Source organism: Sceloporus undulatus, chromosome 1 (genome assembly GCF_019175285.1).
Source record: "Sceloporus undulatus isolate JIND9_A2432 ecotype Alabama chromosome 1, SceUnd_v1.1, whole genome shotgun sequence".
In the NCBI taxonomy this organism is placed as follows: Eukaryota; Metazoa; Chordata; class Lepidosauria; order Squamata; family Phrynosomatidae; genus Sceloporus; species Sceloporus undulatus.
This window is the reverse complement of record NC_056522.1, coordinates 306,233,539-306,247,464: the sequence shown is the minus strand read 5'-3', so window position 1 is coordinate 306,247,464 and position 13,926 is coordinate 306,233,539. Positions and strand designations below refer to the sequence as shown.

Below are 13,926 nucleotides of genomic sequence, written 5' to 3'. Positions count from 1 at the left end.
TTTCGCCCAGCATCTGTGGCTGGCATCTTCAGAGAATGTTTGCCTGGGAAGGACTTGCGTATATTATATATGTGTTGAACCTGGGAAGGCAGAGTGATTGCATGTAATATTGTTAATGGCAGGCCTCAGGGTGTGGGGTCTCCTCTTGTGCAGACCCTCACACCCTGAGGCCTGCCATTAACAATATACATGCAAATCACTCCTGCCTTCCCAGGTCACACAATATATATATAGCCAAATCCTTTCCAGGCAAACATTCTCTGAAGATGCCAGCCACAGATGCTGGCGAAACATCCGGAAGAAACTCTACTAGAACATGGCCACATAGCCTGAAAAACCCACAAAAAAATATGGATGTCGGCTATGAAAGCCTTCGACTACAAAATTCTGATTATTGTTAACTGCCCTTGAGTCAATTTTGACTCATGGAGACCCTGTGGATGAGACATCTCCAAGATCCCCTGTCATCGCCTCTCTGCTCAGGTCCTTCAGACCTAGGGCTGTGTCCTCCCTGATTGAATCCCGCCATCTAGCATGTGGTTTTCTCCTCTTTCTATTGCCCTCTATCTTTCCCAGCATTATTATCTTTTCTAATTATTCATTTTTTTACATGATGTGGCCAAAGTATGACAACCTCAATTTAGTCATCTTGGCTTCAAGAGAGTGCTCAGACTTGATCTGTTCAGAACCCATTTGTTTGTCTTCTTGGCCATCCATGGTATTCTCAGTACTTTTCTCCAGCACCACATTTCATATTAGTTTATTTTCTTCCTATCAAGTTTTTTTTTAACCATCCAGCTCTCACATCTGTACATGGTGATGGGGAATACAGTAACTTGGATGGTCCTCACTTTAGTGCTCAGAGTTATGTCCTTACATTTTATGATCTGGTCCAGTTTTTTCATAGCTGCCCTTCCCAATCCTAGGCTTCTTCTGATTTCTTGATTACAGTCTTCATTCTGATCAATGTTTGAATCAAAATATGAGAACTTTGACAATTTCAATTTTCTTATTGTCTAGGATGAATTCTTGTAAAACTTTCATGGCCATTATTTTTGTTCTGTTTTTTAATGTTCAGCATTAATCCAATGTTGGCATGTTACTCCTTGACCTTCAGTAATTGCTCCAGGTCTTTGTTTATGCTAGTAGTATTGTATCACCTGTGTATCTTAAGTTGTTAATTTCCTTCCCCCTATCTTCAAGCCCCAGCCCAGTCTGTGCATTATATTTTTTGTATATAGGTTGAATAAATAGAGTGATGGTATGCAGCCTTGCCTGAACCCCTTGCCTATTGGGAGCCATACTGTGTTTCCATATTCTGTTCTGATGGCAGCCTCTTGACCTGATTTATGCATCAGGACAATCCCTTGCTGTGGCACTCCTATTCCCATTAGTGCAAGCCATAGCTTTTCATGACCTATGCAATCAAAAGCTTTGCTGTAGTCAATAAAGCACATGATGATTTTCTTCTGGAATTCCCTGCTGCCTTCCATTGCCAAGGAGGGGCATCACCACAATAAACACAACACCACAGTTGGAGAAATGGCCACAACTTTATTAACTCAACATTAAAACAGTGTAGGGTTGGCCCAAAGCATGAGGTCATGATCTGTAAAATCGAACAACACCCCGGTTGATTGATGACGGCAATTTCGGGATGACCTATGGGCTAGGGAACGCAATCTCTCAGCTATGTGAAGTTCTGATTGCCTCTTATCCCTTAAGCCCCTAGTCACCGGGTCACGTAATAATATAATGGCCATAACGTATGCCCTCAATATACCCGAGTCCAAAGGACTCCCTCTCCAGTGCTCCATAGCCCTGGAAACCACTCTCAGCAGATCGTGGCCTATGCTGCCGCCCCTCAGTTGTGACAAAAACCACACCAACCCGAGGAGGGAGGGTGGGGAGCCAAGCAAAAATGGCCCCGAACGCCGGGCAACAAGGCCTTATATAGGCCACTGCAAAGAAGGAGGGGCCGGGAGCACACTCCTCCCCTCCAGGGCAACCGACCAATCAGCTCTCTGGAGGACCGGAAACCAGGACCATAGCGAGGTCCTTCGAGCTGCCTAGAGTGGACAAAACAGGAAGTTCCTCCCTGGCCCCTCAGCCAGCCAATCAGATGATTTTTTGGCCCCAGCAAAGCATGCTGGGGCGTATCAGGCCCAGCAGAGCCTCTTCGGTTGGCGCAACCTCCTGGGAGAGTCCGCCGGCTGTTCTTTATCCAACTTATGCATGCAGTGTGATCCCTAGTGCCTCTTCCTTTCCTGAATCTAGCTTGCTCCTCAGGGATTTCTCAGCCCATATATGGTAGGTTTTTTGCTGATATCCAGCATTAATAGTGTGCTAGGTGGTATACAGTACACTCTATGCATATCACACTGTCCTGTACCCAGTGTCCATCAATACTGTGGTAGGTGCTATATAGCACACAGAAGGTACACGTTTATTCCTGTAATGTTTTCAGTAATTTGTTTTTATTGCAATGAGTATAATGTTTTTCTTGCTTAATTTCTTTTAAATTGTGGTTCAGTGCTACAATTCAGTGGATCAGGAGAATCAATTGTTATAGATAAATGGTTCCTTTCAACCCCAGGATCTTCTGTGCATGACATACTCTCCAACTATCCCAATTTGACATGAACAATCCCAATTAATCCTCTGTCATCCTACTTTTGCTTTTAAAATGTCCCAGTTTGTCTCTCTTCCTCCCACTTCCTTCCTTCCTTCCTTCCTTCCTTCCTTCCTTCCTTCCTCCCTCCCTCCCCCCCCCCCTCCCTCCCTCCCTTCCCTCCTCCCTTCCTTCCTCCCTCCCTCCCTCCCTCCCTCCCTCCCTCCCTCCCTCCTGGCTTACTTCAATTGCTGCACGCTGCGTTCAAAGTGAAAAAGTAGTTTCCACACAATTAACTCAGTGATGGAAGCAGAGAGATTAAGGTGGAGTCTTGCCATTCCCAGTAGACTTAGGCAAAAGTAAATTGTTGCAGCATCTCCTTACTTGTGTATTCTTCCTCATGAATAATCTTTGCCATCTTGACCACTCTCTGATGTTGCCTGGCCACATGTGTCCCAGTTTTCATCTGTGAAATGTCGGAGGATATGCCATAGACAATGTGTGGAAGAGAAAGTGTTAATTTTTTCTGGACTGCAATTTCCAGAATTCCCCAGCCAGCATGGTTTAGATTTTTTCTGTTCAAGGAGTTTAATACTTTACACAAGTCAGAAGGAGGCTTGCCTGTATAGGATTGGATAGGGATGAATGGAAAAAGAGAAGACAAGGATCTTATAACAAAAATAGAAATATACTTCATGGTCTTGAAGTGAAAGTGTAACATGGAAAGGAAGGGAAACCTGCCTGGTACATAATGAACAGCTGGTGAGAAAGATCAAACAAGGCAATGTGAAAAGGACCTTACATGTTAATAGTACTTGAGCTTGAATGTAAACAAGAGAAACAAAACAAACTAAGCTGCTAGGGCTGCTCAACAGCTGGAGTCTGGTAGTAAAAAACATTGAAGCAGGTCGACCTGCTCATAAAGAACAAACTTCTGACAGGGAACAGTCAAACTCTTTAAAGGTCCCAGGCTTCATCAAGAGGAGTATAGTGTCTAGGTGGAAGGAAGAAATAGTACCACTCTATTCTGCTTTGGTCAGACTTCATTTGACTATCGTGTCTAGTTCTGGTCACCACAATTCAAGAAGGATGATGACAAACTGTAGTTTGTCCAGATGAGGGCAACCACAATGGTGAAAGGTCTGGAAAGCATGCCCTAGGACTGTGATGGCAAACTTATGTCACGTGTGCCAAAAGTGGCACATGACACCATTTAGCCTGGTACCCAGCAGGGAGAAGGAGGAATAGGTGTGCGCTCACCAGTTGCTCTACTTCCTGGACTTTTCCTGGCCTTCTGCTGTCTTTTGGAGACAGTTGGGGGCCTGGAAAAGCACAACAGGAGAAGGAGCCACAGGCGTGTACCTGTGGTTCCTCCTCCTGGACCTTTCCTGGTCTTCAGTTGTCTCTCAGAGACAGCTGGGGGTGTGAAAAGGGTGGGGGGAGAAGTCCTGGAGGGTGGAAGTCCTGCCCCCTGCACCAGGTTACATCCACTGCTGGAAAAATTCTTAGTTGGGGCGCATGGCCCCAAAAAGGTTTGCCATCACTGCCCTAGGAGGAGGATCTTATGAGCTGGGTATATACAGCATGGAGAAGTGTAGGTAAAGGAGTGACATGATAGACACGTTTAAATATTTGAAGGGATGTCATCTTGAGGATGGAACAAGTTTCTTTTCTGCTGCTCCAGAGACCAGGACACAGAGAAATTGAGTCAAGCTACAGGGGAAAAGATTCCACCTCAGCACTAGGAAGAACATTCTGTTGGTAAGAGCTGTTCAACAGTGGAACAAGGTGCCTCAGAGAGTGGTGGTGTTTCATTCTCTGGAGGTTTATAAACAGATCCTGGATGGCCATCTGTTGGGGGTTCTTTGTGTATTCCTACATAGCAAGGGGGTGGACTGGATGACCCTTGTGGTCTCTTCCAACTCTATGAAGAAGAAGATTTGGGAGTGAAAGGCAGGCCACATAAGACATCCAGCTCTGCCCAGACTGCTCTCATGAGCATTTGCCACTGGAGCCACCTGACTGACAGTATCTAATAGTAGAACAGGCTGTATTATGCTCCTTTTTGCCACAGCTGTCTGAATGAGACTAGGTTTTCTCCAGAGAGAGGCAAAGAATTATATCCAGGGCCACTAGTCCTGAGGCACAGAGAGGGACAACAGATCACACACCTGGCATCATTAGTTAATTTGGAACGTTGTGGATAGTAAATGCCTGTCATTTTTAACATCTGGGTCAGAGGCTGAAATTTGCCTCATGAAGCCATTACTTTTCACAATGTTTATAAATGCATGTTTGTGACTGGAGCATTTCCAGGAGGGCAACCAAAATGGTGAAAGGTCTGGAAACCATGCCAGGAGTGACTTGGCTAGCTGGGTATGTTTAGCCTGGAGAAGAGACAGTTAAGAGGTGATATGATAGCCTTGTTTAAATATTTGAAGGGATGTCATATTGAAAATGGAGCAAGCTTGTTTTATGCTGCCCCAAAAAAGTAGGACACAGAGCTATGGATGCAAACTATAGGAACAGAGATTCCATCTCAACATTAGGAAGAACTTCCTAACAGTAAGAGCTGGAACAACTAGCTCAGAGTATGGTGGAGTCCCCTTATTTGGAGGGTTTTAAACAGAGGCTGGGTGGCCATCTGTTGAGGATGCTTTGATTGTGTATTCCTGCATGGCAGGAGGTTGGACATGATGATCCTTGAGGTCTCTTGCAACTCTATGACTGCATGACTTGATGACTGTAATAGTGGAAGTCCTACCTTTGGTTTATGTTTGATGAATGTGGAATGCATGCCCACAAGGCTTACTTGGATCACTGTGAGAAGAAACTGGGCTGTGGGCAGCATTGGCAGCTTCTTGCTGTTAGCTTACAAGGAGATTCAGGGGGAAAGGGATTAATTCAGAAAAAAATACTTGGCACACAGATACACATGCTGAGAAGATGGGTTCCCCATCCTAGTATTAAAGAATATTTTTCCACTCCTCACTTATTTACAATTTTCTCACTAAGTTCATTTCCAATTATCCAGTATTGCTCATATTACAACACATTTTTGGATTTCTAACGATAAAAGTAGCACAAGATGATATTGAGTCAGTTCTGCTGGGAATTCACACAGCTTGTTTGTTTCTGTGAAAATATATCTTGTTATCTAGCTGTTCTATGCTGATTAAAGCCAGCAGTTTTCATACAAAAACCACTATTCAAGTAGCAAATGTGCTAGCTAGGGTTGACTAAGCAGAGCTCTTGAAAACCTACAAGCACCTGTGAAGAAATCCAAAGATGAAACTTCTAAGCCTGTCAACCACTATATTACTGGTGTTCTTTCAGAAACATACAGTAGGTAAACCTTTCCAGGTATGTCCCTGGTGTAGCTGAAGATGCTATCTAGAGTTCTCACTTGAAGATCTCACTTTCTGCTTCTTTGTTATAATTGAACATCACTTATTGATATTACCCACTAAGGATATCTTTATTCTTTTGCAGGGAATCAAAGAAAACAGTGACATAGGTAAGATTTATCTATAATAACTTTATAAGTTGTTAAGTTCCCAGTTTGTTCTAGTGCCGTAATGGTAGTCCCCAAATTAGAATACAGTCACCCCTCAGAATCTACAGACTTGCCACCCATGGATTCAAGCATCTGTGGATGGCATGCCTGCATTGTTCCCAATGGCAGAGCATGCAAGTGGCTGCGCTACCATTAGGAACAGTCCCCATTGTCCTGTGGTGGTGCATGCATGTGGCCTCAGTGTCATTACATTATGTAGTCCCCAATGGCAGTGTGGTTGCATGCACATGCTGCCATGGGATAACTGGTGCTATCCCTAATGGTGGTGCGGCCACATACAAGCACTACCATTGGGGATAACAGAACCTGAGCAACTGCAGATTCTGGTATCTGAGGGAGGCGTCCGGAACGGATCTCCTGTGAATATAGAAGGGCTACTGTAGGTTGCTTCTGTTTTATGCTGTGACTTGTGCATCTGTGCTCCAGACTTAATGCACCAGGGCCATCATTCCTTGCTCTGGCAGTTTCTCTCCAGCACAAACTTTGTTGATATCAATGGGAACTGCACCACGGTATAGTAACATTCTTGCCCAGTTCATGTTCACTTCAGTGGAACCCATGGAGGAGAAAAGCCCAAAGTTTACCCTTACAGTCTTTAAAACCCTGATCTTAATAAAAGGTGCTGATCTTAATAAAATATTGTGTTGTATACAACCACCTTGCTTATGTATTCAGGATTACTTTCTGTGAAGTTGTCATCACTATTGAATGTATACTATCCTGATAAATTTATCAAGCATGTTAAGAAGGAAAAATATAGAATTTAAGAATTCTAGTATTTAGTTACTTCATGAAAATTGTTTGTTCATAAGTAAATCATAATGAGGAAGGATTCTGTGGAGGTTTGTATTAATTATTTATTGGTGTTTCTAATAATATTGAAGCTGGCTACATGTAATGTGTTTTTGCTCAAGTGAAGTCTGGTCTAAATCAGAAAGGAGCAATGAACCTTAAGACAGATTTGAGAAGATGGTGCCATAAGAGCTATGGAAAGGCAGCAAACCTTTGTTCCTCAAGATGTTTTGATCTACAATTCGCATCAGCCCCACCAGCATGGTTAATGGCAAGGGGTTATGGGAATTGCAGTTCTCACTCACTGAGACAGAAATCGCAAGATTTCTTCAAAGGGGGTTTGCCTTTGCCTTCCTCTGAGGCTGAGAGAGAGTGACTTGGCCAAGGTCAACCAGTGGGTTTCCATGACTGAGCAAGGATTTGGTCTCCAGAGCTTTGCTAGTCCAAAGCTCAAACCACGACACCCCCCTCTCCCAATCTCTCTTTCTTTCTCTGGATGCAGTATTCCACATATTGATATCTGGTGTTTTGTGTCCTCCCCACTCTATTTGTGATGAAGCCCAGCTTAACATCATGGCTTACTGTTTTAGTTTAAATAGGTTAACATACTGAGAAATGTACTGTTTGAACCACATCTCCCAGTGTACTCAGCCAGCATGTCTACTGGATTCTGGGGGCTTTGGGCCACTTTAATCCAAATAAATAACATTTTGATTAACTGTTAGGAAAAACAGTCAGTGGAAAAACTTTTTCTTTTTAAGCAGCCTTTTAATCTGTAATTGCGCCCAAGGAAGCTTCCTATTGGGGTATTTGCTTTGAAATGTTTTAAATGGTATTATACTGTATTTTTAACTTAGTATTTTTAAGCATTTCATCTTTTTGACTGTTATATTGAATGTGGTGTTTTCATTGTGCTTTAAACTTGTTCTGTTGTATTGTTGGTCCAAAACATGCTGCCGAATTAATTCAGTTTGAGGCTGCTTTAACTGCCCTGGCTCAGTGCTAGGGAATCTTAGGAATTGTAGTTTATTGTGGCACCAGAGTTCTCTGACAGAGAAGGCTAAATGCTTCACAAAACTACAGTTCCCAGAATTCCCTAGCATTGAGTCAGTGCAGTTAAAGCAGTCTCAAACTGGATTATTTCTGAAGTGTGTTTAGGACTGTTGTTGTTTTTAAGCATTTTTTGTGAGCTGCCTTTGATCCTGTTCTGGTAACAGATGGCATATAAATAAAATAAATAAATGAATAATAAACATGTTTCAATTCTCATTACCCAACACACACACACACACACACACACACACACACACACACACACATTTTCTCCCTCTACCACTTTCTTGTTGCAGGAGAAAGGGATTTGCATCATGATGATGTAGTCTACAGAAAAAGAATCCAGCGCAGTGCCATGAGATGCAGTGGGAAGTGCTATTGGCCTCGATCACCAGATGGACTGGTCAGCATTCCAGTTGAAATCTCTACAGTGTTTTGTATGTCACTTCTAAGCTTCACAATAAACAAGCTGCACATTTACACTCTACATATGGGTTGAAACTGTTGTGATCCTCCCAATGTTGTTGAACTTCAACTTCTAGCATAATCAATGATGAGGCATGAAGGAAGGAATAAAGGCTCTTTACATGCTATTCCTCCTCCTGTCCATTTTATCCATATAGCCTTCCTGTGAGGAAAGTTAGTTCTGAGAGTCAGAGACTGGCCCAAAATGTGAGCAAGTTATAGAACCTAAACTAAACCCTGGATTTCTTAAGTCTCAATCCATCACTCTAACTACTACACCATTATGATCCCAGGCATGGGATCTCAAGTGACTATTCTGGCCCACATTAATTGATATCTTAAAAAAAAAATCCTAGGTCTGTGAGTCCTCCTAAGTTCTGCTGTTTTTATATCTGAGTCACATTTTCATAAAAAGACTTAAAGTGGCAAGGAAATACACATTAAAATTAGGATAATAATAATCAATATCATCTTAAAGAAAGAGCCCTGGTGGCATATTGTTTGTATGCTCATACTGCAGCCACTCACAACCACAAAGTTGTGAGTTCAGTCCTGCAGGGCTCCAGGGTCCACTCAGCCTTCCATCTTTCGTAGGTCAGTAAAATGAGTACCCAGCTTGTAGGGGGCAATTGGTTTACCCATTGTAAACTGCTTAGGGATTGCTGAGTTCCCTGAAAAGCAGTATAGAAATGTACTTGCAATTGCTATTGTTATTAAAACATAGAAGCCCACAATTTTTAAAAAGGAGCTGCCATTAACAAAAGTGTGTGGTGAATAAAACTTTTTTATCTGTAGGATGCCACAAGATCCTTTTGGAATTTGCTGCAAGAGACTAATACAGCTACTACCTGAAAGTTAAAACATCAGTGATGCAGCCATAGACAATTGAACAACATAATTCAGCTGAAGGTTTAAAACAGACCATCATTTGCCATCAAATGCCAATAAAAAATTATGACTATGTCATCTCTGTTGACTTCTATTATATTGCTTGTGTTCAGCACCAGACAGGTCATCTTAAGGGCTAGACATTTTTCAGATTAATTGAGACGAACAACAAAGAGCCAGGTAGCACCTTAAAGGCAACAAGTTTATGGTGGCACCAGCTGCAAGAAACTGCAGAGCTTTATCAAATCGATGAAAGACAACAAATGTTTTCAGATGTATATAAGGCAAATAAGCCAGCTCAGTGTATGCTATACCTGGGTATCTTTGCTCAAATAAAGGGGGAGCGATAGCAAATAGCACATATACCATTATACCATTAGGGTAAACTCAAAAAAGGAGGGAGTTTTTTCTGTATTGATGTAATGCAAGACATTTTTAGTTACTCCTTCATCTCTGTTATATTTCTTTTCAGCTATGGAACAGAGGCTTGTGATAGTGGAAGCTATGCAAGAATTTGTCACACTGACATGCATCCGGTTTATCAACCACACAACAGAACATGACTACATAAACATTATCACTGGAAATACGTAAGTTTAATCTTCCCTGATATCCACTGCTGATGCTTAGAAATATGCACCTTCTGACTTCTATAGATCCCACAAACTGGATACTTGTAAATGTTTGAAATTCTGAGCCACTCCTGATCCTCCAGAAGCACCAATCCCCTCTTACATAGATTGCAGTATTTGCACAATGTCATGTTTTACTTGGAGGAGGCCTTCTCAGCTCAATAAGGGGGAAAGGTGAGCTGAGATAACAGCCTCCAAACAGAGCTAAGGGAGGCTGGCAGTCCTACCCTGGAAGCAGTGCCAGGACCATCACATGCTCACTTTGAAGGGAGGGGAGGTTACTTTGGATTTTGTAGAGTCAGACTAAAACAGCAAAAGTACAGGTAAGAACATGGTCTGCCTTAAGAGGAAAATTCTAGGATAAAAAGGCCAGTTGTGCTGATTTACACTTGGCTATTAATTAGCACAGCCAAGGTTGTGTCTGTGCTGCAGAACAGCAGCTTTACTATTTTTGGCATTTTGCTGCAGGGCATTCATCTCCATGGCTATTCAGTGACTGTTGGAGACCAGTGGGCTCCAGAAGTGTCTGGCTATGGCCCTATAGCTAGAAAGGGAAAGACAAAGACATTCCGTAAGGGTCCACCCATGTAAGTCATCACAGGATGGGATCTCTGCCTGTTGGAGGCCTACTGCCAAAGTCTTTGCACGACCCAGCTTGACATGTCAGAGTCCTAGAAGGATCAGGGCTAAGCCAACAGGAATAGCTGGCTCAATCTGATGCAGGGCAGCTGGAGTAGCTGCATGAAAAGCCATTTAAGGGCTGCATTAGCTTCTCTGGTTCTATTTTGACTTGTCTTCTTGCTTACACCTTGGTCTGTCTCCTGCCTCTGTCACCTTGGATTCCTGGAACTCTGACTTGCTGTGTTTAGGCCTGGTCTGCTTTTTGACTCTGGTGTTTATCACACTGAGGTTTTGGGAGCTTTTTGCAGCTCGGGTCTGACGTGACTGCGGGTCCAACAATGTGAATTCACGCTAAAACGTGATGTGTTATCTCACGTGATTGCTTTCTATGGGGGGTTCTTACGAGGTGCTTCCGCATCAATTGCCTGACTACTCTTTTGATGAAATTTCGGAGGAAACAAGCAATTCACCAAAATCTGCATCTAGCTCACTGGATTGGGACTGGGGGGGGAAGATAATTCCGAGGTTGAATAAACATTGGAAACCCGGAACTACTGAGAAGGAAAAAAATTAGATATACTGAAGCCAAGCGAGGCAAAGCTGGAAACAACGGACAACAAAGCACATAAAAGGCCTGATCCGGACAAAAACACAGCTATGTACTCGTATGAAACAATAAATCAGGCACCAAGGGCGGATAAGAATTAAAAGATAGCCTATATGAAAAAAGGAAACCATACCATCATAAACGTGCGGAAATGTTTTAGAACAAGAGAAGACTATCGGCCCCCTGCACATATCCAATCATCATTTGAATGCTCCTTGCCTACCCATTTTTTTTTTCATCCTCGCTGCAACACTGCCCACCGATCACAATATCCACTGCTGCGCCCGTCCTACACAACGAATTGCACCTCTCCTTCACTGCCCGCCCTCCTCATCCCCGCCTGCTTCTGCACCCCCATTGTCCTCTCTGCACCCTGCCACCCTATCCCATCCATCCCCTGCTGCCTACCCCGATCTATCCCTCCTCACCCTGTCCCATCATCCCCTGACTGCTCCTTCACCCTGATGAAGGATGACAGCTAAGGAGGGGGCAGGGAAGGAGGACAGCATTCAGAGCCCCATTGAGCATGCGTAAGGGTGCCCATTCAAATCGTTGAACCCTCAAAGTATGTTCCGGTGTGGTAATACAATGTGCACTCACCATGCTTTGCTTGAATCTGCATCACGTGACTTGTCTGGAATCGAACAGACTCCGCTTCCCCCTCGATTCAGAAGGGCAACAGAAAGGCAACCAGGTGTGGTAAAACATCACATTTTAACGTGAATTCACATTGCTAGACAGGAGTGACTCCAGATCTGGTGTGAAAAAACATCACATTTCACGTTGCTAGAACAGGCGTGACTATGGATCTAAGCTGCAAACCCCCCACGTGTAATAAGGCCATCTGCCTCTTGCCTCTGGCCCATTGAACTCCTGGAACTATGCCTTGCTGTATTTAGATTTCAGTCTGTTTTCTGACCTTGCCTCCTGCCTCTGTCCTATTGGACTCTCTAAGCTCACCATCCATGTCTTATCCCATGTCGAGGATGCTTCTATTGAGAGTTCCTGCATGGCAGGGGGTTGGATTGGATGGCCCTTGTGGTCTCTTCCAACTCTATCATTCTATGATTCTATGGAAATTCACTGGGTAACCTTGGACAAGTTACACTCTTCCGGCCTTGAAGGAAAGCAAAGGCAAATCCTTCTGAACAAATCTTGACAAGAAAATCCTATGACAGAGTTGCCTTAGGGTCTCCATAAGACAGAAATGATCTGAAGGTACACAAGAACAGTTGCAATGCTCAAGGGATATGTTGTATGATACTGTATTTTACAGAAGGGGTGAGAATTAGGCAGCCCTCCTGATGATGTTGAATTGCAGTACCCAGCAACACACTAGCCAGCATTACCAATAGGGAGAGTTGTTGGGAGTTGCAGTCCGCATCATCTGGACATTATGTCCACAAACACAGATGTAGGAAATGGGGTGGGGTGGGGTGGAGGGTTGAACCTGAAAGACAGCATTTGTTGTTGTGTGCCTCCATGTTATTTTTGACATATGGTGATCCTATGATAGGGTTTTCTTGGCAAGTTTCTTTAGAAGTGGTTTCCCATTGCCAGCTTCTTGAGGCAGAAAGAGTGTAACTCACCCAAAATTGAACCCTGATCTCCAGAATCATAGTCCAACACTACAGCCTCTATATAACGCTGGCAATCAAAATACAGCACAATGTTATAAATTTACATGCGAACTCTCATTCTAATAGCACTATCTTATAGTCAGATATTGTATTGTAATAGATTTTTTATTTTGCTTTCCATGTTGAAAATGAGTGTTTGGATCAATTACAGCACTATAGAAATAAAGTTTAATAATAATAATAATAATAATAATAATAATAATAATAAGACAGTGTTTGAACTTGAAATAAGGAATGATGCTTTGAATGTGTGTACCAAATTTGATTCTGATATCTCAATGGTCTAGAGCAAGGATGGGCCAAATATGACACTGGGACCACATGCAGTCCCCAAAGTCTCTCCCCCTTTTAGCCAGCAAATCAAATGTTAAACAGGTTGCAGGCACTACTCATACTGTTTAAATATCAAATAATATCCATTGGGGGAAAAAAGAAGTGGACTGGAAGGGAGCATTTTTTGGCAAGGTTCCAGGAGCACAATATTGCCACCAAGCCAGGCACAATTGTCTACCCTTATTTTAGAGACTTCTGTTACAAACCCACAGCAAACAACATGCTTAAATTGATGATATTGTAGGAGCAATTCAGTACTTTTTAAATTAAATCCATTATGAAATAACACTAGAAATTGCACTTTTTTGCATTTGTTTTACAGTCTCCTGCATTTATTACTTAGTACAAATTGAGATTTCTATTAGCTTCCTATACCTTTTGGATTTCTTCTTGTTTCTGCCTCCCCTTTGGTGTGTTCTCTTTAATTAAACCAAGAGCCTTGCTTAATTTGGCAAACAAGACCATTTAGGCCACAGTCCTTTGCACACTAATTTTGAAATATGCCCTGCTGCATATGCTGGAAATATCTTCTGAGCAAATATATGCATAGGATTTCCATATTATTATGTTTAGAATTATTTCATTTTAAAAAATTAATCAGACACATGGTGACTGAGAATAAAGCCTAGTAAATTCTCTACCAGCACAAATTAGGCAGGTGCTGATTCTTCTTGGGTCCCTACCTACCTACCTACCCACCCACCATC

The 13,926-nt window shown here is 42.7% G+C and overlaps 1 protein-coding gene across 2 annotated transcripts in view; it reads left to right on the top strand.

Moving 5' to 3' along the window:
- The first annotated feature begins 5,844 nt into the window (after positions 1 to 5,844).
- The window catches only part of LOC121917441 (astacin-like metalloendopeptidase), a 20,719-nt gene continuing 12,637 nt past the window's right edge, over positions 5,845 to 13,926 (top strand). For both annotated transcript variants that reach the window (XM_042443419.1, XM_042443428.1), the window contains exons 1-4: positions 5,845 to 5,974; positions 6,104 to 6,128; positions 8,330 to 8,470; positions 9,859 to 9,976. In XM_042443419.1, the coding sequence (XP_042299353.1) occupies positions 5,900 to 5,974; positions 6,104 to 6,128; positions 8,330 to 8,470; positions 9,859 to 9,976 (359 nt within the window). In that variant the 5' untranslated portion in view covers positions 5,845 to 5,899. The remainder of the gene's footprint in view (positions 5,975 to 6,103; positions 6,129 to 8,329; positions 8,471 to 9,858; positions 9,977 to 13,926) is intronic.